Below are 26,014 nucleotides of genomic sequence, written 5' to 3'. Positions count from 1 at the left end.
CTCTGGCCTGTACCCCAGTTCTGTATGTACAAATAAATAAATCTTTAAAAAATAAATAAATAAAAAAAAAATAAATAATCAGAATTACTTCATATGTTTAATAATATAAAGGTTCTACATATTGGCAAAGCTGTGCACATGTAATCAAATATAAGAACCTTGTTAAATAGTTTTTTTACAACAGTTTTTCATTTCTTGCATATTATTTCATGATATTGAACTGAGTATTCTAAGCAAATATTTCTAATTTATTTGGAATTCACATTTAGACTATTTGTATTTCTAAAATATGCCAAGGTGTAATTTGTTCAGGGTGAATTATAAAAGTGCTGGAGACTAGTTAGGTGATTTTGCAAATAAAATGTCATGCAAATATTCTTACTCAGCAGCATTTCTATGTCAGTTTGCTGAAAACCACAAAAACGCCATGCATTTATGTTATACATGCATTTTGTCAATGTAAAATTGCCTTTATCTTATGTTGCAAATGTACTTAGAAATCTAAATGTTACATTTCATAATTTTTAATAAGAGGAGACACTATACCTATTGATTTTATTTATTTTTAATGTATTTCATTTGTACCCAATCTCATATTGTCTTGTGATGTATTAATCTCACTAGATCATGGCTTTTTCATTCATCAGCTCATTCACTCTTCTAATTTAGTTAATAGAGAAGTTATTACATGAGAGCTACTAAGTGCCAAGGTGGTCCACTAAGACAGTACAACTGTCAGGCCACTGTTGAAGGCAACAATCAGCTTCTTATTCACTTATTGTGACTGTCTAATTAAGAGTGGAAGTAAGACTCTAGGCAATTTTCTCCTTGAAGTAACACAAAGGGTATGTCAAATGGATACAGTACAAGTGAGGGGGATTATGTTAGGAGCCCCAAGAAAAGACTGCTTTTGTTGAGCAGGGTCTCTTGAGGGGAAGGGAAAGGAATTGGCTAAGAGTGGAATTTACTGATTCACAACAGGGAAAATCACTTCATTGGAGTCCCAGGTGAAAAATTCTCATGGAAATCCCCCAGTGGGAAGAATAAGAGTACAGATATGCTTATGTTCCTGGCTGGACTTATCGGCCTGAGTTCTTGAAACCCTAAGACTATAGCAAATGCAAGTCAGGACCTAAATTTATATTCCTAAAGTATATATGAACATAAGCTGTTAAAATTAGCATAAACATTAAATGGGACCTATGATAACCCATGATTTCCAATATAAATTGATACTAAAATGCTCTGTAAGGTATTTATAAAGTAACCTCTCTCTCTCTCTCTTTCTTTCTGTCTCTCTCTACACTCAAATGTTCAAAGAAAGAAAATATTTAGTAAAAATTTTATTTTAATATAGCATAAATAATTCTAAAAAAATAACATTCAGAGTTAGTGAGGATGTTAAGCAGGAAAAAGTGACATAGACAAACATAATTAATTAACTGGGTAATCCAAAAATTTCTTCAAGGATATAGCTCACAGAAATAAAAATAAAATAGTTTCAACATTGTAATCTAAGCAAGGTGCTTAGATTCCTGGAGACTATACTGATCATACTTAATTTATGTCTAGTCGTGGTTTTAGAAAGAAAATAGCAAAAAAAAAATGTCACACTGGGAAGAAAGAAAATCAGTCAGTTTCAATTAAGTAGGAGGTTAAAAAAATATATTTGACCAGAAAAGAACTTAATAAAATGAATGAAACATTATTGTATCAATACTTACAAGAAATATTTTGGATAAGATGCTTATAAAAAGCTCCTTTGTTAGGCAAAAATAAACAATATTATGCATGAAAATGATACCTAAATATAGATGGAGTAGTCTCAAAGATTGTGAAGTCTGTGTGTTTTACACTTTTTCTAAGTGAACATGTTAACTGGCGACAGTTCTTGAAAGCTGACAGAAAAATCATTACTCTTGAAATCAAACAGAAAGAACGTTATTACTCATGGGACAGCAAACAACATAAACATTGGCCCGTATTCATACATTCTCCTTGTCCCCCAAATCTCAAGAGGTGATATGAATGGAACCATATCAGATGCCTGCACATGTCTTGGATGGCTTCTCAGATGGGGTAACTCTGCTGAAGGATCCTGAAAATGAGGATACAGGGGATAAAATGCTAATTTTACAACTGTGATAATCTAGTGGGGTATTATTTGTTCTAAAATGGATGGGTGTATAATTTGGTTTAAAGCAAATTATAGATTTCTGATCTATCTAGCAGATTATCACAAATGTAATAATTTAAAACAAACACCTTGATTATCTTGCAGTTCTGTGACCCCTAGTCCAGGTATGACTGAAGTAAATACTAACAATTTTTTTAAAGATTTATTTATTTATTTATGCATATAGAACTGGGGTACAGGCCAGAGGAGCAGATGTGATGAGAGGATTCACCAGAGACTGAGTGGAGAGCAAAACAGGCAGATCGAGTAAGTACACTGCTGAGGGGAGCAGTGGATGAGGCAGGAGAGGTCTGCTGTGCCATGTGGATCACCTCCGGGGTGGGGATTGAACTCATACTGAAGTAGCTTTAGCTTCTTAGTGCTGTGCTTTAAGCCGCTGTGCCACCAGGAAGGGCCCATGAAATGAATACTAGCATTTTATTTTATTAGTTTTGATCAGAGTTTTTTTTTTTTTTTAATGTAAATCTCTTGTGACTGTGAAGATTCAGCCTTGTTTGGTGGGTCTGTTCTGTGTGTAGTTAGGGTAATGAATGTGTTGAGTTCACTCCTGTTCTGCACTGATTGCTCCTGATGGGATGCAACCTAGCACTCTGGCAGCCTTTCCAAACCTGGAGTAAATTGATGCATATACCCAGCCTTAGGGTTTTATTGCAGGCCCTCACCTGGTTGAACCAGAGTGCTGGAGGTCTGTGATAGGGCCTTTGGGAGTAGGCAATGCGTGCAAAGTGATCTGCAACACTCTCTGTGAGAATGCATAACATTTGGAGCAACACATGGAGAAATAAGTGACAAAAGCATTTGGAAGTAATGGAGACTTTGATGGAAAGTATTAAGAAACCAATAACTGTATGATAAAAAAAATAAAAGCATGGAAACCAAAAGTAATAGAGGGAAAGACACAGGGAAGAACTCTCTATTTAAAAAAGGAGAAAGAGCTCAAATCAATGAACTAGTCTTCTGCCTTGAGGAACTAAGGGGCAAAATCAAAATCAAAGGGGAAAAAAGTTAGGAGATCACAAAGACTAGAACAGAAGTAAAACAGAGAATAAAAGAAAAAACAACGTAGAAAATGAAAACTAAGGTGTCTCTTTATAAAGGTGGTCAAAATTGACAAAAATTTAGCTCCAATGACAATGTGTAAACCACTACAATCAGCAAGAAAAGTGGGGATACTCACCACTGACCTGAGAGTACTAATAAACATCATGAAAGATATGTGCAACTGCATGCCGATAAATTATACAAGTTAGCTATTATGTGATATTTACATTAAATATTAACTTTAGAAATTATATGCTCGGCCCTTCCCTGGTGGCACAGCAGGTTAAAGTGCAACACAGCAGGCTAGCCACTTGCTTCAGTGCAAGTTCAATCCCCTGCCCGGGAGGTGATTCGCATGGCACAATAGACCTCCTGTCTAGGCCGCTGCTCCCCTCAGCAGTGTACTTCATTGATCTGCCTGTTCTGCTCCCCACTCTGTCTCTGGTGAATCCTACACCGCCCCTGCACCTCTGACCTGTACCCCAGTTCTGTATGCACAAATAAATAAATAAACAAATAGAAAGAAATATGTTCTATGAGTTGGCACCATTGTTTATTTAAAGAAATTAACTATGATACAAGAATATAGTTTACATGAAGGTGAATATTTGAAAGGTTAAAAAAAATCTGTTACATCTTCAAAGTGCAATGATGTGGATAAAACAATTACGCAGCTCTATTGTCTGTACCTATATAAACAGAACAGACATTTGATCCTCCACATCTATAAGACTCTATGGCAATATCTTCTGACATTATGAAATATTTCCATTCAGACAGTTGTGTATGTTGACAAATTAGGATTTGGGTTTGCACTTGGTTAAGATTAGGGCTTCTTGTTAATATTTATCCTTTTCACCTAATAATAGTGTTTTAGATGAGTTTGGAGAAGGTGCCCTTAGAGTGTATAAATATGGCAAAGGTGTGTTTCAGATAGTATTTAAGGATGCTCCACACAGGATGAAAAAAATACAACCAAAAAAGTCTTTAGATATCTATGACAGGAATATATATATATATATATATGATTTGCTAAATATGGTAAAGAACTATTTATTTATAACTGATGAATGGGACAGGAAATGCATAGATATTTTATTACTAAAATTTATGTTGAATCATTTTTATAAGCTTATTCTCATTTATCTGTCACTTTTGTAAACCATAGACCATTCTATATAGTGTGATTTTGATATAGACCCTGCTATTTTTATACTTCAGAACTAAATATTAAACACAGATATAAACAATCAGCACATTTCTAAGAATATGCATTTTTATACTTGTTATAAATGAGCTCTTCTCCATTTGTTTATTCTTCTTCCAAATTCAAATGGGAAAACCTCTGAGGAGTGTAATCCCAAATGGAATTTTTATATTATTGCAAGCAAGAAAAATGCTTTTTTGTATTTTTGGTACACTTTCCTTTTTATACTCTCTTTGTTCATACATTTGTTAACACTTATTCATTATTGTTTATTTTGAAATGTTTTATACATTTTGAGATTTAACTATATTAAAATGATTAGTATTTTAGCACAGAACAATAAATTTATTATAAGGACAAATTCAGTGAACATTTGTTTTTTCTCAATATCTCAGCTACTCCACCAGTAGTTTTTGCTGTGATTATTTCTTCTGATTTTGCCACCTCTTTGTTTACTCCTTCCATTCCCCATTCTGTAGCAAGATACTTTAAAAAATGTTATTTATGCCATAGTTGCTGTACATTGTTTTCTTATGGAGAAAAAATTTTAGTGTGATCAATAGGTTTGTAAATATTCCTTCTACATTTTCCATTTCTAACTCATTTCTCATATGTCCAAAGTGAATTTGTTTCAACGTATCAAATTGGCCATGCTTTAAGCCAGTTTGCTACTTTTTCTCACAGTCTAGAAACTTGTTCCTGCTTGAAGGAATGTCTCCTTCATAACTCTGATCTCCTGCCCCTATCTAAACTTTCTATATATCACATCTCAGTTTAAAGGCTATTCCCCAGGGAAAGATTTTCTAATTTTCTAATTTTGTTGGAAATCCATACTGTAGAAGATGAATAGTATGTGGGACATAACTGTCATTAAATATATAGATTGTTAATTAAATGGTTTAAAAAAGCCTCCTATTTTCCCTCATCCCTTTGAGCTTCAGAAAACAGTTATTTTGCCCTTTTTCTTATTTTCTCTTCTGAATAACAGATGTTCTTCAAAATTTTCCACAGGTTTTCCTTTCATATATCTCTCCCTTAACATTTTCATAACTTTTAAGTAACACTTCTATTAAAATTCTAGGCCTCTGTTTTCTCCATTTCTGTCCCAATTTTCTATAAATCATGGTTATGAGCATGGTTATGAGATTTCTCCAGAGGGAATCTCAAGTTGAATATATCCCAAATTTCTCTGGAAAAATCTTATTTCTGTCTTCCATAATTTTACTAGTGAGACAATAATTCTTCAATTCTCTGGGTATAGGAAATATGTTGATTATGTCTTTACATACTCCCAGTCAAATAAAGTGTCATATCTTATTGGGATACCATCCCAGTCTCTCTCTCTTATCATTTCCTTATATGTGACCAATACCACTATTTAACTTTATGTTTCCATTGTCATTATTAATGTTATACCAAGCAACTTCTGATGGGCTCATCTATCTTTAGTATCTCCCCATTCCACTGCCCTTTCCAGTCTCCCTTGTTGGTTTATATATATATTTCTATGCTAAACTTCTGCCTCCTTATTCAAGAGTCAACAAAAATATCAAATTTCCTAACTTTCCATTTGGAAACCGTTTTATTTTTTCTTCCTTTGAAATCTCTTGGCATTTAATGTATAATTCAGTTATGATATTAATCAGTTTCTTTTAATTTTTTAACAGATTATGTACATTCCCTTTTCTTTCAAAAGAATGTATATTTCCTGAAATTATTTCCATAACTAATTCATTCTGTACACTCCATACTTTTCACAAATTCTGAAGCTAAATGATGTGGTTAATGAGTTACTGAATTGATTACATCCTTAAGTTTATATAGTTTAGAATACAATTTAGTTTAGGACAATATTTTGATACTCTCTCTTTTAAGGATTTATTTATTTATGCACATAAGAACTGGGGTACAGACCAGACGTGTAGGGGTATGAGAGGATTCCTCAGAGACAGAGTAGGGAGCAGAAAAGGTAGATCTACTGAAATACACTGCTGGAGGGAGCAGTGGATGGTTCAGGAGAGGTCTGCCATGCCAAGTGGGTCACCTCCCTGGGAGGGGATCAAACTCATACTGCAGAGGCTGCAGATAGCTTCATAGTGCTGTGTTTAACCTATTGTGTCACCAAAGAGGGTCTGATAATCTCTATAATGGTTAAATCTGAGTCATTCTTATTTTTGTTTCTTATTTTCTTTAACTCTTACCATTATCTATTTTGTTAAACTGAAAATGGTTTGTTTCTTTGATAGAATCTTTAGTGAATTCCAAATGATATTTTCAAAGTCTACAGCGATATCTTGATATCTTTGTGATTGAATAAAAATACTTCCTTGCTCACCAATTTTCTTTGATGACTGCTGACTTACCCTGTCTTTTCATTCAAGAAAATAGGTGTGTGTGTGTGTGTGTGTACACATACACATACACATACGTGTGTGTGTTTGTGTGTATTTAAAGATTTATTTATTTATGCATACAGAAAGGGGTACAGACCAGAGGTGCAGGGGTGGTGAGAGGCTTCATCAGAGACAGGGTAGGGAGCAGAACAGGCAGATCAATGAAGTACACTGCTGAAGGGAGTAGAGGGCGAGACCAGAGAGATCTGCTGAGCCATGTGGATCATCTCAGGGGACCAGGGATCGAACTCACACTGAAGCAGCTGCAGCTCGCTTACAGTGCTCCATCCTAATCTGTTGCACCACCAGGGAGAGCCTTATTGATGTGGCCTCTTTGTGTAAGCTTCCCAAAATTGCTTTACTTTTACTTAGTAGAAATAATTACAAGAGTAGATACTGAAGACTGATTTAGTAAACTACTGAAGTTTGAGTACCTAAAGTGCAGAACAGCAAATCTAAAAACTTCTACTGATTAAAAAGTGAATTCATGCCCAAGTAGGGACTAACATGCAGATGCAAAATGGCTTCAAATGTTTCACATGAAAGGACAAGAGGATTTTGAGGCTCAGGAAATATGGGAGTTGAAATTGTATCATATAAAATAGTCAAGAATGAGTTGAAGTAGATGACAGAGACTGACAGTTCAAACGTTATTTACAAAATACTCCAGTGGTCAATAGTGCTCTTTCATAATAAGAAAAGATGTGATCGTAGAAGTGTCACAGAGAGGAACAAAACTAGATGAATGATATTTCCTATTTAAAAAGCAACTGAGTTATTGGAATTAATTTACAAATGTGTGTCCAGACAAAACTTCTGTTAAAAAAAGGTTTATTTCACATAAATTTTGATAAAATAATGGTGGTAATGATGAAATACATTACTCATATGGGAAAGGTAAAATGGAATTTATAGATAAGATATTTTGGTGGTAGCTTAATAGCTCTGAGGCTTCCCTCATGCCACCAGGGAAGCCCAAAATAGGTAAGATATTTTGGGATACCCTTTGCTTAGAATGTGAAATGGTAAATTCTGAAATGTCTATACCTAGGATCATTGAAATTTAATTTCACACATTATAAATTGTTCATGAGTTACTATGTTAAAAATGTCCCAAAAATAATTTTCTTAAAATATATCTACATTTAGGATAATCATGTATTTTATTATAATCTATGTTTTGTTGTTATATAATTATTTTAATATGTGTTCTGGGTATTTTTTACTCACAACAAAAATACTTGCTTTTATAATAGAATTAAAAATCTGATTAAAATTGTTCAAAGAGTTGTTAATATATGTTATTGCAAAATATGTTCAGTAATTTAAGCATAAATGAATTTGGCATACACAAATTTTATACTTTGCACAAATTCCAAAAAAGGCTTTCAAATTATTTGAGGATATTTAACATACCGAAACACAGCTGTGTTCATTCTTTTAAACCTTTAGAATCTTAGAGATTCTCAAATTATTAAGATTATGGCTAAGTACTGAAGACATATTGTATAGTGTTTGAAATTTTTTTTTCTCTGTTAAAAGACAAATTTACATTAAAGAAAAAGTTAGAATCAGTATTGTCAATTAACTAATTGTTCACAGAATTAAATCAGTGGGCTTTATTTGAAATGGGATTATGTATAAGATAAAAGGATAGTATAGGCTCTCCCTGATGGCACAACGGGTTAAAGCATAGCATTAAGAAGCTAAAACTACTTCAGCATGAGTTTGATTCCCGCCTGCCCCAGAGGTGACCACATGGCGCGGCAGACCTCTCCTGACCCGCCCACTGCTCCCCTCAGCAGTGTACTTGGTCGATCTGCCTGTTCTGCTCCCCACTCTGTCTCTGGTGAAGTCTCTCGCGACCCCTGAGCCTCTGGCCTGTACCCCAGTTCTGTATGTACAAATAAATAAATCTTTAAAAAAAAAAAGGATAGGAGAAACAAATGTCTTGTTAGTACTTTGTAATGGGTATTTTCAGGATTATCTTCAAATAAATTTCTATAAATAAGCACAACACTGAAAGTATATGTCCATTTTTATAATTAGTTTGATGTCTTAAAATTTTGAAAAATAAATGTTTAGAAAAATCCTCATGAAAAAATTCTCAGAATAATTCATTATTACTGCATGTATCCTCAAAACTAAATATTAAATATTAGGGGAGAGAGAGATCATATAAGCAAACAATCTATGATGAATTCTTGTTAGTAAAAGCAAACGGTAGATTGTAAATTTATGTTTTTTCAAAACACATTGCTAGAAGGGTCATTTACTTGAAATAATGTTGTGTGATAGTTACTCATTAAAAAATGTTCCATCAGTTTTTTATTTATTTTTTTTAAGATTAAGTCACTGACTATACAATACTTTCATTCTATTGGATGCTTGTGTTCTACTTCTAAAGATAAATTTTGTAAAAGATTGAACAACTACATACCAGAGACATTTTATGTGGGTAGCATGGCGAATGGGATGAAAAAATAGGGGGTAGTGGGTAAAAGTGCACTGGACTATGGTGATGGCTCACTGGTGATTTGGTGATGGGAAGCCCACAGGAATTACAAGTGAGATGGAAAAAGACACAGAATTATGTAAAAATAAACTATTATATTATTTTTATGTAAAAGATTTAAAATGGGATGTTGCTACTTCAAACCAATTTGGACTCAGATTAGTCATTGGTGAGAAATGAAGCTTACTGTGTTGAAATGGAAGTGCTGGGAGGTATGTCACAATAATCAAAGCAGAGAACAGAAACTTCTGAGTGTTGACTATGTTTTTGTCAGTAACCTTTATTCACCCAGGAATATGAAATTCTATCTCTTCCTTTCAGAGTCAAAAGCATTCTGAAAAGAGATGTTGCTTTGAGTCCTTAGTATTCTAAAGTTCCATGTTTTAGTAACACCAGTGAAAGGACCAGTTTGTATCATAACAGAATACTAAAGAAACTGTTAGTCAAATTTTACTAAATTGTAGTTGTGCTACCTGATTTTTTAAATGTTATGAAATATTTTATATTTTAAAGACTATGTCTAATTTTTTTTTAAGATTTATTTGTACATACAGAACTGGGGTACAGGCCAAAGGCTCAGGGGTGACGAGAGGCTTCACCAGAGACAGAGTGGGGAGCAGAACAGGCAGATCGACAAAGTATACTGCTGAGGGTAGCAGCGGGCGGGTCAGGAGAGGTCTGCCGCACCATGTGGTCACCTCCGGGGCAGGCGGGAATCGAACTCATGCTGAAGTGGCTTTAGCTTCTTAGTGCTGTGCTTTAACCCGCTGCGCCGCCAGGGAGGGCCAACTATGTCTAATTTTAATGTAGAGCTGAAACAACATAAAGTGAATGCTCTAAACCCTTAAGTTAAACTAAATGCTACAATATTACAAATTACTTCCACACCTGTGTTTCTGTTTGATCACCTTCCCCACTATGTATTCCATATTTAAGTATTAATTTTACTACTTGCACATATTTTCTTAAGGAAAATATTTTATTTGCTTGTTTTGAGTTTTGTGAAATAGCATATGTAGAATATGAATTAGTCACACAAAGTTTATTTCTAGAATTTATTAATGAGTATTTGTAAAGTTATGGGTAATTTAGCTTCATTTCAGTAAAATATTCCACCATGGATATGCTACAGTTTATTTAATAATTTGTACCAGTCATGATTCGGACAGGAAAACATATCTACTTTTATATGAATTATAATCTAGAAAGGGATGAAAATAGTAGACCTTATGATAGTGACACCCTGGCAGTTAAGATTTCATCTTGCAGTCTGGCAGAATCTAGAACTGGGAGCTTCTGGAGAATTCTGTGAGGTTCCTTTTCTCAGAGAGTAGGAGTCAGTAAAGCCGTCATGTCTAACTGCCATTATTTCCAATAATAATGGATTCCAATGCATGTTCACCTTCAAATATCATGCAACTTTATATCATTGATTAAATCCAACACTAAAGGAAGCGTTTATGTAAGAGAATCTAGGAAACCTTTCTAAGATAATAGCACTTACATGGTATTGGGTACACAACACACCCTTTCTTGAATTGATGGTCATTTTCCAGCAAGTATTTTTCTTCTTACTAGCACTAAGACTTTGAATATTCTTGTACATATACTATAATTTCTTTAGAGAATATCTCTGAGACAAAGATTAAACTCATTTACATAATTATGAGACAGTGCCTAAATGACTGATCTACTTACATACCTATAAACAGGCATTTGAGTCTCTGTAGCCCGATATCATAGCAGTGATTTCATTCTACTAACTTTGAGTCAGACAGCAAATTCTTTGTTTGGTCTTGGTGTATATATAAAAATACTACACTGAAGTCTTCTATTTTTGTTCAAATTCTAATGAGGTTGAAATTTTCATACTTTTCCCTTTGACACCCTATACAGTGTTCAATAATGTAATCGTGACTTTATCTATTATTATTAAATTGTTTGTCCCTTTTTAAACAAATTTATTCTTTTTTTTTAAACTAATGCTTTATAGGTGACATGAGTAAATATCTCCTAATTTTTCACTTATGTTTTCACTTCTTCGAATATAATTTAATAAACAAATATTTTAAACTTTAGTTAAACTTTTATTTTGCTAACTAACTCTCCTTTTACTTCTCTCTTAAAAACACTTAAGCATCATTTTCTTACATTTTTCTTTTAGAAATTCTCAAAAATTTCCTTTCATCCCTAATTGTATAATCCATCTTATATTTAATAGTGCAGAAATAATTTCTTTCTTCTGACCATGAGCAGGATAGCCAATTATGCTATGTATTTAGTGTTCCCCTTTTCCATAATATGTTAATGTCTTGTTGCTGCTGCAGCAGTTACCATAAACTGAATGGCTTACGGCAGTCAAATTTGTTATTTAAGTTATGGAGGTCAGAAGTATGATATGGTTCTTACGGTCTGAAATTAATGTGTCAACAAGGCTGCATTTCTTCTGGAAGATCTACGGGAGAACTTGTTCCTTGAACTTTCTGGTTTCTAAACTCTATCCTTATTCTTTGACTCATGGCCTTGATACATTTACAGCCTCTGCAGCCTCATACTTTCATTGGTAATGACACTGGGCACACCTAGATAACCAAAGATAAGCACATCTAAATATATTTAATTTACTGATATTTGCAAAGTCTGTTTTGCAAGGTAACATTCATAAATATTATGTATTAAGGCATGGGCATCTTTACAGAGTCATTCTTCCTCTATATCAGTAATGTCTTTCTCTGTCATATAGTCACATAAGCATAAGTTTGTTAACGGATAGACTGAGGGGTACCCCATAAGTGGTTCTGCCATCTGCCACATAAAGACAAAACATACTCTTAGTATATAAGACCTTCAGTAGGAAAGAATATTAATGGAACTACTTTGTAATAGAGAGGGACAGAGATGACAGTTTTCCAGTGAAGCACCCATAAGTTACCCATCCCCTTATGGGTAAATGCCCAGCCAAATAGGGTTGGCCCAAAGTGGGGCTACTATGTATATTATTTTGTTTCTTTTTAATAGTTAAACCATTTATTTAACAAGATGTGCCTATCTTATTTATGATATTATTTTGCCATTAAATATATGATTCTTATTGGTTTTGAATGGAAACCCCTGTAGAGTTGAAGAAATTGCCTTCATTTTTCATATGATGAATTTTATAATGGTTTCATTTGAATTTTATCAAATTTCTGTTATGTTTAAATAAATGTTAAATTCCCTTCATTTTTGTTAACATATTAATTATAATTATGTGTTATACATCTTCAATTACATGTGTACCTATGTAACAACTATCATCTTTTGCTTTTGTTTTTGATAATACAATACTTCTATTAATACTGTAATGTTAATGGACTTTATTTCATGAGTAGAGAGTAGATTTGTTTCCTTGGTTTGGTATCAAGTCTATATTAACCTGCTAATTGAGTTGGAGGATAGTGCCCCAAAACTTTCACTGGGATAGTTTGCAAAAATTAAAAGGACATATTTTCTAAAAGCCTAGTGAAATTATCTCTTACAACTACCTGGAGCAAGTTTTGCTTTGTATAACATTTCATTGTGGTGATATTTTAAAAATATTTATATGAGTCCTTGACTTTCTAATTTTTCCTCCCATTTTTATTTGAAGTACTATAAACATAAGTGAAATGCACAGGTCTTAAGTGTGCATCTTATACACCTGTGACTTCAAGAAAATAAAGAACAATTCCATCACCCAGATGTTTTCTTTTTTTTTTTTTTTAAAGATTTATTTATTTATTCATACAGAACTGGGGTACAGGCCAGAGGCTCAGGGGCGGTGAGAGGCTTCACCAGAGACAGAGTGGGGAGCAGAACAGGCAGATCGACGAGGTACACTGCTGAGGGAAGCAGCGGGCGGGTCAGGAGAGGTCTGGCTCCCCATGTGGTCTCCTCCGGGGCAGGCGGGAATCGAACTCATGCAGATGTGGCTTCAGATTCTCAGTGCTGTGCTTTAGCCCACTGCGCCACCAGGGAGGGCCCTACCCAAATGTTTTCTTTATGCCACTTTTCAGCAACTCCAATCTCTACTTTCTATTCTTAACAGCAATCATTGCCCATAACTACATGTATTACTCTTATCCCTTGAATTTTGTCTTACTGGAATCAACATAATGTAGTCTTTTCTGTATGGCTTCTGTCACTCAAGATATTGTCTGTGAGATACATTATGCTGTAGATTAGTCATCAGTTTCATTCTTTTTATAAATAAATTTGTTTATTCTCTAAGCATTGGTTTATATTTTTAATTAGTTGTAGTTGTGAATAAATTGTCATGGACATTCTTGTGAAACTATTTTGGCAAACATATATCAAATGCTTTTTTTCCTAAGTAGCTGCATCATTACAGTTGCCTACACTGATGGCTAGAGTAGTTCTATATCCTTGTCAACATTTGATCCTGTTTTTTTTTTTTTTTTTTTTAGTTTTAGTTTAGTCTGCTGTGTTGACATGTATACATTTTTGAACTTGTTATTGTATTTTATAGACTTTAATTGCTAGTTTTGGAAGTATGCTGGGGAGCAATTTCTCCTATTCTGTGGCTTAATCTATCCAATTTTGTAATGTTTTGGGAATCAGTAGATGTTTAATGAGTGTTATTTGTTTCCTACTTATTGTTTTTAGTCTAAGTTTGCAAACGTATTTTGTATGCTTACTAGAATCTGTATAATTTTAGTTCTTATGTTTAGATCTATGTTGGGTCTCAAGATAATGATCATATAAATGTGAATACATGCATTTAGGGTTTTAATAAATTTTGGTACTTTTTTTTTAGCATATTGAATGTTAGTTTACTCCAGCACCATTTTTTTAAAACCTACTTTTCAAATATCTTTGCTTTGGCACTTTGGTTGAATATCAAGTGGCCATCTAAGTGTGATCTTTCTGAACTCCATACTATCCTGTTTATCTGTTTGTCTAAACTACTCCATGCTCCAGTAGAGTATTGAATAGATAGAGTGAGATCATTGGATTCAGGAGAAAAACATTTAGTCCCTAATTATTAACTATGGCATAGTTATCACAGAGGGACCATCAATTAAAAAAAAAACTCGAAAATCTGTAATTTAAAAAAATATTTTTTGTGAATATTTATTTACTTATGCATACAGAACTGGGGTACAGGCCAGAGGTGCTGGGGCAGTGAGAGGATTGAGCAGAGACAGTGGGGAGCAGAACAGGCAGAATGCTGAAGTACACTGCTGAGGGGAAGCAGCGGGTGAGACAGGAGAGGTCTGCCGCACCATGTGAATCACTTCCGAGCTGGAGATCCACCTGGCTATGAAGTGACTGTAGCCAGCTTGCAATGCTGTGCTTTGACTACTGAGTCATCAGGGAGGGCGTTAGAAAATCTGGTTTTGAAGGAAGTTACTTAATTTTATTTATTTTTGTTATAACAGAACCCAATAGGATTTCCCCTCAATTTCATTAATATGTGATTTATTTCTTTCATAATATGAGTAAGTGATGTGCTCAGGCCCTCCCCTGTGGTACAGTGGGTTAAAGTGCAGCACTGCAAGCAAGCACAGCTGCTCCAGTGTGAGTTGGATCCCAGGCGAGGGAGGTGACCCACATGGCGCAACAGACCTCTCCTGACCTGCTCGCTGCTCCCTTCAGCAGTGTCCTTCTTTGATCTGCCTGTTCTGTTCCCTACTCTGTCTCTGGTGAATCCTCTCACTCCCCTGCACCTCTGGCCTGTACCCCAGCTCTAATGAACTGGTCTGTATGAATAAATAAATTTACGTTGGTGTTCCCTTAGAAAGAAACCATCCTTTTAAATGAATTCTAGGTTAGAAATCTAAAATGTCTATGTGAGAGAGATCATTAACTTTCAGTGACATAGTTTGAAAACCCCATAACCTATTAATTATTCCTGTTACAAATTATCACTTTTCTCTAGCTGAAATCAGTTACTCTATTGATTTTTTTTCCTAGTTCAATTTTGTGGGAAAATTGCTTGGACCAAGAGGAAACTCTTTGAAGAGGCTACAGGAAGAAACAGGTGCTAAAATGTCTATCCTGGGCAAAGGATCAATGAGAGACAAAGCAAAGGTACTGTCTTTGAATTCGATAGCTAACACATATAGATTACTTGTAAGATTCATCACCAAATTTGCAAGGATATCTGAACTGTTCTTCCACCATTTTCTGTGGTTTTTGCCTGCTGGGACTACTCTTACATTTGCTGATGGCCATTTTCTGATCTCTTCTCTGTTTTCATGAAAGTCAATTATCAACTTTATTTTTTGAGAACATGTAATTTTCTATTTTATTCTCAAGTTCTTTATGTAGTCTTCTGTCAAGTTTCATAACTTTTTTTCTGTCTTTTTTTTCTTTGCCAGATGTCTGTGTTCATTTTCTTCAATTCCTTGTCCAGATCCATTTTCCATCTTCAACTGTGTCATCTAAACATGTCCTTGTATCATTCTCTCATTTTTTCTTTGTGCTCTATTTCATTTTGATCCTTTCACTTGAAATTATTTCAAACGCTTATCTTCATATCTACAAGAATAAGAGAATGTTATTTATTTTTTGGAATATTTCAACATTATTTTAAATCAGTTGGCCTCCAACCAATAATAACCTGATTTATCAGTGTTGCTGTTTGAAATTATTTACCTTACATCTGAACAACATCATTTCCCCATTTTATAAAGTAATAGTAATTTTTTCTGTGTTTTAAATAATTGGTTTGGAGAAAATAACTGGTTAGTATATATCTATTTATAGATTTTATTATGAAGGCTATTTTAAAATTTATTGCAAAAGTTGTATATGTTATGGTATATCATTTGACCAGGCCGCACTTTCTGATTTAAAAATTACCATGCAGATAAAATGTTCAAACATTTATTTCTGACTATGAGGATTGCTAAGAAATTGCTTTGGAGTTTTATGCTCAAATATTAATGTGAAATATTAAGTGAAGAAATATATAGTAAGAAATGTCACTGAACTGGTGAATATATCATGCATAAAGAAGTTTGTCTTTATTATAATTCTATATCTAAAGGTTAAACAAGTCACTGTATGTTTAAAATGAATGGCTAGTTAATTCTGTACACTGCAGAAGGGATTCTTTTTCTACTCTCTTATTTTGAATACTGGGTATAATTTTAGAAATAAAACCTTTTTCAACCCTACTGCCCCCACTATTTCTGATTATATTTAGAAGAAATAAAGTATTTAAGGGGCAATAAGATAATATGTAGTCAACTAAAGTTTATGCTCTCTGTCACAAACCAGCTTAGAATGTGTGTGTGTGTGTGTGTGAGTGTGTATAGACCCACACCCACACACAAAGTGAAGAGCAATTGGCATGCAATAATCTGCATCTGTGTTTTCGTATACTCTTTAATATTGTTTTTCTTGTATGTTCTCTAGATATTGCAAGTCTTATAATTAATCTTCATATTGTTCACATTACTCTTACATAGTTTTAACATTTAAATCAAAAATCAACTCCCACTGGGGCTTTCCTAAATTCCCTTAATAGACTAAATACTCTCTCCTATTAATGCATTTTATTGAAATTTTCTGTTTCTCTTATTAGATGGTGTGAATTCTTAGGCCAGATAAGTGTTCCTTTCAGCCTCATATACCCAAAGTTCTGTAGTTTCTCCAGGCCTTCTTTTAGTAAATATTTTTTATTTGGTGCATATTTTTTATTCATATGTATTTTACTTTTTTGTAATTGTTCATAAATTTTCTCTAAAATAATTTAGGCACTGCCATAATTATTTGAATCATAGTAGGAAACAAATTTCCTAGTATTGTTTCCATTTGATTTAATTAATGGATAATACTTTTTACTTAGAATCATGATTTTCATTGATTAATTTTTATATGATTGATCATGCTTCTCTGTGCTTCCAACATTTTCATTGTTTCTTTACAAAATGAACTAAAATTAAAATAACAACAGCAATAATAGTGTATCATATTATATTGATAAAATGCTGGTTTTACAATACAGCTAAGACCTCAGCTGCTAAAGGTGTTGGACACAAAGTTGAAATAAAATTTACCATGGTAAACGTTTAATAAAATTAAAAATAAATCCTTGGTAAATTATTGATTGGTGTGCCACTACTTTGCCTCTGCCCAGCATGACTTGAACAACGCCCCCAATATCTAATAGTATCTCGGTTTAGTCAAGGATGCCTCTCCACACCACTGATTCCCCCACTCCAGGGTTCCTGGCCAAGCAGGAGAGGCAGCTCTGGCGTTTGCAGGGAAGACTCCTGCCTATGCGATATCTCTAAACATCTCTCTGCACCCATCTTTTGTTGGTGTTGAAACTCTTCAGTATTCCTTTTTACATGATCCCAGCTTACCTCCTCTTTCCAAGAGGCATTCCTATTTTGCCGTAAACCATGGGGCACTCTGAGTCTAGTACCCTTTGGATAACTTTCAGATTATCTTCCCATGAGTAAAGCAATGCAACCTTCCATTGCCATCTTTATCCAATACCCCTCCCAACTTTATAGAAAAAGATGAATTGAAATATTATTTGCTCTCAGTTGCTGTGATCTCTTCTTTATTGTTTCCTTTAATCCTTGTAACCAGATCTTCTTCTCCTTCTGGACGGCTGAGTCCGAGGCTTAATCTCAAGAATTCTTTCTTCTCTTCATAGTCTCATGACATTTATGTGCTTCAGAAACCAAATATATATCCTTTAGCTTCTAGATTTATGTATTTAAATAACTATGGAACGTGCCCCTGTGTCAGTCATTGTAATGTCATGTGTCCAAACATGTGAGCATGTAGTGTATTAATGTACATACATGTATGTACATATAAATGAATTTATAGATTACACAGCTACTTACATAGTGTTTACTTACCTTTATGTGAAAGGCATATAAAATCACATATTGAGAGTGATAATAAACCACAAAATTGAAAGAATAAAAGAAAAAGATGGAAAGATTGAGAGAGAGACCTTTGCCAACTTTAGAGCTTCGATAAAGGAGTCATATAGACTTAACATTTAGGAATGCCACCTTTTGTCTCATGTTTATTTAAAAGCAAATCCCATTGAAATAGGAAAAGAAAAACAACTTGTATTCTACTTAAATGGGCCTTGGTACTCAAGTACACAAATGTTAGTGGTATTTATTCAAAGTTTGTATCAGCAGGCATTTAGAAGATCAACATGCAGCCATATTTTTTTAAGTCTATTCAATAAAAATATAAATAAATGACTGAACATTAAACAGGAAGTAAATTGTGCACATGTAAATAAAATATAGGTCATCACCCTGCACTGCAACCTTTTACTCAGGCACTTTTGGGGAACAAACTTGTTAAATTGTCTTGCTTGTAATCACTGTCTCCACTTTCTAGGAAATAATGCAGGTTTTTTTTTTTTTTTCTGTGTTGAGTATGCAGTTTATTTCCTCCACAACTTATGTCTAAAATTTGATTTCACCTTGTGACAAAGGATTATTTGTATAGTTGAATAATTCAAGGTAAAATGACTATACACAAATAATTTTTTTGCACATCTGCTATGTGTTCAACTGTAAATTAAAAGTTGCTTTATAGAAGATAATTATTAGATGTGACTTGTCTTCACAAAATATAAGTTTCTTTAACTTATATTTTTCCTTATAGAGAAGTTAAGAAATTATCAATTATTGAATTAATAGAGGATGATAATCTCATTTAGTTTTGCTTTTAATTTTTTTTATAAAGATTTATTTATTCATGGCCCTCCATGGTGGCACAGCGGGTTAAAGCACAGCACTGAGAAGCTACAGCCACAGCACTGAGAAGCTAAAGCCACTTCCACATGAGTTTGATTCTCGCCTGCCCTGGAGGTGACCACATGGCGTGGCAGACCTCTCCTGACCTGCCCACCGCTCCCTTCAGCAGTGTACTTTGTCCATCTGCCTGTTCTGCTCCCCACTCTGTCTCTGGTGAGGCCTCTCACTGCCCCTGAGCCTCTGGCCTGTACCCCGGTTCTGTATGCACAAATAAGTGAATCTTAAAAAAAAAAAGATTTATTTATTCATACAGAACTGGGTACAGGACAGAGGTACAGGGGCGGTGAGAGGATTCACCAGAGACAGAGTGGGGAGCAGAACAGGCAGATTAATGAAGTACACTGCTGAGGGGAGCAGCGGGTGGGTCAACGGGGGGGCCACACCATGTGGGTCACCTCCAGGGCGAGCAGGGATGGAACTCATGCTGAAGTGGCTTTAGCGTCTTTGTGCTGTGCTTTAACCCACTGCTTCACCAGGGAGGGCCTATTTTTGCTTTTATAGATCTAATAAGATATCTTATTCCATAAATAATATGATTTTAATAGGTTTTGTTATGTCATCATTATATAACTGCATAACATAGAAAACAGCTCTAGTGGTCAAGTGTAGTAAGATTCTAACAAGTTTAATGTTTATATTTTTACGATGCTGGGAAATGTTCCTTTTGGTTTAGCCACACCTAACCAGTGATTTTTTTACACAAAGAAAGAAAACAAAAATCAAGCTGAAATAAAAAGTATTAGTATCTAAGCCAAAAGCAATTGCAAAATATCCTACCTTATATTTATGTTTTCATGCCTAGATCTCAGAATATATGAATTCAGCTCCTATATAAGTTCATTCAGGAATGGGTTAATAGAAACTACCTTTTAAATTCTGACAATGAAAGATGAGAATATATAGAATATTTGCAATGTTTCAGAATATCTCAGGAAATTCATTTTGTTCAGAAATTTCTTTAAAGGGTAAGTCCTTCATTCACCATATGGCTGGCCGTTCTGAATAACCACACAGCTGCCAGCTTTACCAGCAGTTGCTTCTAAGGATTCTTCAGGGGTAACTTACTGTGGCTTCAGATAGTGCTGCTATTTTTAGTGATGCTGATGGCAGAGATTGGTGAGGGAGAACAGTGGAAGCAGTGGTTCTACAGACTTATCTTAGAGAAGAGTGAGGCATAAACATAATATCTCCAAGAAAAAGGTTAGAGAGGTTAGAGAAAATCAGACAAGGCTGGACATGCTGAGATAAGAGTGAGAAAGCAGCAGGAAAGCATGAAAACAAATTTATTGCATGCTTATCCATTTCCCTTAAGTGGAAATCACAAATGGCCATGCTGCCATTAAATTACTTTGTAATGAAAGGTATTTTGGCATTTCTATTAATAAGCTTAGTTGAAATTATGGCATATGGTCTTAAAACCTGCTAGTGATAATGTGTTAAGGAAAGTGCTGTATAGTATAGTTTTATTTGAATATATGCGCTAATTCTCAAGGCAAGTCTTTCTCTTTGATGTGCTAATAAAGTGCAGTTTCTATTTTATAATATATCTTCTGTATTTGGTGATGGCTACTTTAGTAAATCCTTTCTGATTTCATGGCAAGAATGATTTTCATCAACAATGAAATTAACTAAAAATCTTCAAAGCTTTGTGGCTGCCTGGTGGGCAAAATGGGGATGAACCCCACATCTGTCACCCTTCTTTCATTTGGCTTCTGGGCTATGCTTTACATCAAACAGTCCTGTGGTCTCGCAAATCCTGAAGGGGAAAAGCCATGCACATTGCCTGTCAGTCAGACTGGGAGTGGTTGCATACACTGCTGTTTAAATTTTCTAATATCCTCAACAACAAAGCAATTCGTAATCCCACAAAATCAAGAGCCCAGGCTCTTATTTTAAATTTACCTGTACCGCTAATAAACTGTGCAGACCATCTGCATTTTTTTCTCAATTTCCCTTCTGTAGAAGGGATTTCCACAAACAGATTCTCATAATCCTCAAACATCATTGGAGTCTACGAAGGACCAGGGGAGTCTCTTGAGTGTCACCTAGGTGGAAGTCTATTTTTGACTTATTAAAAAGTACATCCATTTATTTCTCTGAATAGAATTCCACAAAATCAAAATAACAGGTTAAAATATCTCAAAACATCAAAACCCAAGTGTGGCCGAACCTTTAAAATAGGTAGGCTTAAGTTAAAGAGTGATTATTAGTGAGATAATTTTCACCTAAGCATTTCCAGTGGGTTAATATGTAAATAAGTTGTTATTTGCTGTTATGTGTTTTGATCTCAGAATGAAAAAAAAGATCAAAAATACTCCTAGACTCAGTATTTTCATAAGCTTTAATGACAGAGATGAGATGGCAATGTATGTATTATAATTTATGTTATTTTATTATTTTTTAAAATTTTTAATATATTCATTACATCATCCTTAATTTTTGTGCAATATATGACTTCCCCATGAAATTCCCACCACCAATTCACCCTTATACCATCACCACAGTCACTTGTGCTCTTCCCACTCTGGTCCTGATCCTTCTTCCTCCTCCCCTACAGAATGAGTCTGCCCTCTAGTTGCCTGATGATTTTGATTTTTACTTTATTATAGTTACATTATTTTGCAGCATAATTTACAACAGTTAAATTATGGAAGCAACCAAAATGCCCCAAGATAGATGACTAGATCAAGATGAAGTGGTGTATTTATGCATAGAATATTACTCAGCAATCAAAAATGATAAATTCTTGCCCTTCTCAGCAATATGGATGGAGCTGGAAGAAATTATGCTCAGTGAAATAAGCCAAAAAGGAAAAAGAAAAACACGGAATGGTCTCACTTATAGGAGGAATGTAGAGAAAAGAAGTAAGGAATCAGAAAAAAAAAGTGTTTAAGTTACTAATTTCCTCTATGTCAGATTATGTCAGAGTGTCTAAAATTTCCTCTAGACAAAATTATTTGTTTTTGTGACTAAGACTTGTTGCTTGAAAAATTTGAAAGACCTAACACCTTAGTAATTAACCATGTATTTATTATGTCTGAAAATCTGTATTTTAATGTTACTAACATAAACATTTTTCCTCCATTGTCCACTTGTCACTGACTCTTTGGGCTGTGTCCTTGTGCTACAGTAAAATAGGAGGCTCATGGAATCATCTTACACCAAGTTGCAGGACATTTTTTATTCATTAAGCTATTAAAATAGAATGTATGAAGGAAGAAAAATTTCCAAATATTTCCCATTATGATTGTCTATTTCTTTTATACCACTGAGGAAGTTCTATTTCTTTGGTCCTGCTATTTACTGTCTACTTCAAGATATCACAACCAAGTTTAAATGTGGTATAACCAACACAGGGGTACCAGGTGTGCATTAGAAATATTTTAAGTTCCACATTCAGTGTTTACTGCATATCCTTTGACATTTCTTTTAGAGAAGGATGTGTAGAGTGTGATTGCCCTTTGCTGGGTAATTTTACTGACTTTTTGTAAACAGTAGAATGCTGAAGCTTGCTGTTTCATGGTGTCTGAGGGTAGGTTGGAAGAGGTTGTACACTCTGCCTTATGTCCAAGAGTATAGTCTCTTAAACTGAAAAGCCCCCTCAAGGATTCTGATAGTACTGAGCTGCCCCATTGTGGAAAAAAATATTACATGGAAAGGTCTTGTAGACACCAGTGGTAGGTTCTACTTGAGTCCAGGTGTGGAGTCCGGGCTTCTAGCCATTGATGATCACCAGCTGCATGAATCCAACCTACAGCTCCCGATACAGGGAACAGATCAAATTTATGCCCTGTTCTTCTCTGTCTAAATCCTGAACCCATGCAGAGGGATAATAACAATCAAACCATTATTATTATATTTTATTATTATTTTTACATTTATTTTTATTTATTTATGCATTCAAAAAAATGGGGTCTAGGCCAGAGGTGTGAGGGGAAAATAATTCAGAGACAGGATAGGGAGCAGAACAGGCAGATCTATTGGAAAACACTGCTTAAGGGGAGCAGCGGGTGAAACAGGAGAAGTCTGCTGTGCCTTGTGGGTCAACTTCCTGGACAGGGAATGGACTCAGGCTTCTGTGGCTGGAGATAGCTTGATAGTCCTGATACTTAACCCCTGTGCCACCAGAGAAGCTGGAAGCCATTATTTTAGCAACAATATTTGACAAGGTTAGTTATGTGACACCAAAGAAAGGGATGAAATTTCTGTTTCTTTACATATATAATAAAATGAAATAAATATTTTTAGCAGTTGTCCAGATACTAATAATTTTACTTTACTTTTCATATTCTACTGCCATTTCCTGTCAATTACTATATTACTGATAATTTTAGGGCTTGTGTAGTTTTATGTATTTTCTGGATTTGTGTTGTTTATTTTTACTTGCAACTTATTTTGAATTTTCAGCATATTCTCAAATCATGGAAGCATATGTCAGAATTTTATTTCAAAGTTTCTAGCATGGGAAAAATGCTTCCAAGACAGACAATTAGAAAATTTCTTTTTGGTAAAGGTATTTCATGAGACAGCAGGAACCAAAAAAAAGAATGTTCTGGCTAAAAAGTTTTAGGCCAGTCATAAAGCTAGTTTATCGTTTTTGTGTCTTTGAATGTCTGGTTTAATGTCACGAGACTCAAGGTTAATAGGGTAGGTAATTCTAATTTCTCTTTAAGGCTTCTTAATTTTATTGCAACCCAACAAAGCAAGTACTCCAGCATTTTATCACATTGCTAAATGAATCCTAAATGGTGAAGTAAATAGTATACCCTATACAAAGTACTGCCCCAGAAAAAAATTGGGGCAGTTTTCTTTTTTGCTTCCTCTCTTTCTTCGCTTTTTTTTTTTTTTTTTTTTAAGATTTATTTATTTATTCATACAGAACTGGGGTACAGGCCAGAAATGCGGAGGGTGAGAGGATTCATCACAGACAGAGAGTGGGGAGCCAAACAGGCAGATCGAGGAAGCACACCGCTGAGGGGAGCAGCGGGCGGGTCAGGAGAGGCCTCCCGTGCCATGTGGATCTCCTCCGGGGCAGGCACGGATCTACGGAATTGGCTTAAGCTTCTTAGTGCAGTGCTTTAACCCGCTGCGCCACCAGGGAGGACCCTTTCTTCCCTTTTTTGATTTAACATTGGTTTACAATACTTTATGTGGTTTAGGAAAACAAATTTACGTCTTGTCAGATGTATGTTATCACCCCATTCTACCATCTAAGCTCTTCCAGTCCCTTATCCCAGACCATTGTAACCCCACCTGATTTGTTCCCACCTCCAGTGACCTTTATTTCACCAAGTCAGATCACTGAATGTTTCTTAGCCAAGCAAAGGGCCATGTGACATTTTTGTGCTGAGAATATTAGCTGACTTTTCCTGTTTTTGTTTTGTTTTGTTTTTAAGATTTATTTGTTTATGCATACAGAACCGGGGTACAGGTCAGAGGTGCAGGGTCTGTGAGAGAATTCACTAGAGACAGAGTGGGGAGCAGAACAGGCAGACTGGCGAAGTACACTGCTGGGGGCGTGGGCTGGGCAGCGGGCAGGTCAGGAGAGGTCTGCTGCAACATGTGGATCACCTCTGGGGCGGGCGGGCATCAAATTCATGCTGAAGTGGCTTTAGCGTCTTAGTGCTGTGCTTTAACCTGCTGCGCCACCAGGGAGGGCCCGACTTTTCCTGTTTTATCAGTTATTTCTTAGAGATGATGGAGTTTATATATGGGATCAAGTTGTAAATTTATTCATGAATAGTATATCGTAAAATTATTTATTACTACAATAAATATTTAGTGGGCTATATTATTAAATGTTAATATTTTCTTTATTTTTCACAAGAATATTATATTTGGTTTATGAGCATTATATTTGCTTTATTCACATACCTCATAACCAAAACAATTATCCTATATAAGAATATTATTGTTCCAATAAGGGAATTGAATATTAGAAACACAAATTCTCTAAGCAGCTTATTTTGCTCATTTTAGATATAACACCTTTTTAATTTTATGGGTGATTTTAATGTCAGATGTAGTGGGACTGATTTCTTACATGTCAAATAGCAATGATATTTAACCTTTTAGAACAGCTTTTGATGAAAAGGTGGTCATTTGTATGTTTTTAGAAAGATGCTGTTAAATGTTTACTTTAAATTGCTGAAACTTGACCCCAATATAAGCTATGTTCTTTGAAGAGAAACTTGGACAACTTATTTTAGCACAGCTTGGAGTATTTGGAGATACAGTTAAGAAGATAATGGGCCCAGAGTGGGAATGCTAAAGAGAAAAATCCCGCACTTAACTCAAGTGCACTATCAGCACTAATTTAGATTCTGAATTTCATTAGTTGCAGTGATAGGTCTCTGACTTAGTGTTCTGTTTTCTCATTATTTTTTTTAACTTCACAGAACATTCAAATGTTGAATTTTTATATCAGTTATAAGTACCTGAATCACTCAACTGAATAGCATTTGTCACGAAAAAATTTGAGTTCTGTTCAATCCTTGATAAAAAGTAGAAGTCTCTTTTCTTTTAATATAATTATGATACCAGATAGAGCTCAGAGAAAGACGAAGACATCACTCGCTCTTCAATTAAATAAATAGCAACGTTACAAGGTCACTTATATTCTCCGAGGGTGTTGGTCCACCAAGCACAACATCAAAAAGCCTAAGGAAAGTGAAATGCTCATGATGTAAATGAAATTTTATATATTTTGCTATGAACACATTTGCATCACTTCGTGTTTTACATTCAGAACAATGTTATGCATACTTCCAGAGGTGCCACTCACAGGGATTGAAAAGGCCTCTTTGGGAACTTGTCTTCAGCTGTCTGGTACTGCTTGTCCCAAGCCCTAGATTCATCACAGGAACAGTC

The 26,014-nt window shown here is 34.8% G+C and overlaps 1 protein-coding gene across 3 annotated transcripts in view; it reads left to right on the top strand.

The window, feature by feature from the left end:
- The window catches only part of KHDRBS2 (KH domain containing, RNA binding, signal transduction associated 2), a 429,412-nt gene that overhangs the window by 133,103 nt on the left and 270,295 nt on the right, over positions 1 to 26,014 (top strand). For all 3 annotated transcript variants that reach the window (XR_001145205.1, XR_001145208.1, XM_004673598.1), the window contains exon 3: positions 15,309 to 15,425. Coding sequence is in view for 1 of the 3 variants with exons in the window: in XM_004673598.1 (XP_004673655.1) it covers positions 15,309 to 15,425 (117 nt within the window). In the remaining 2 variants the exon portion in view is untranslated. The remainder of the gene's footprint in view (positions 1 to 15,308; positions 15,426 to 26,014) is intronic.

Source organism: Condylura cristata, unplaced genomic scaffold (assembly GCF_000260355.1).
Source record: "Condylura cristata isolate star-nosed mole 26May11 unplaced genomic scaffold, ConCri1.0 scaffold00001, whole genome shotgun sequence".
NCBI classification, from domain to species: Eukaryota; Metazoa; Chordata; class Mammalia; order Eulipotyphla; family Talpidae; genus Condylura; species Condylura cristata.
The sequence above is the reverse complement of the archived record's forward strand: the minus strand, read 5'-3'. Positions and strand labels throughout refer to the sequence as shown.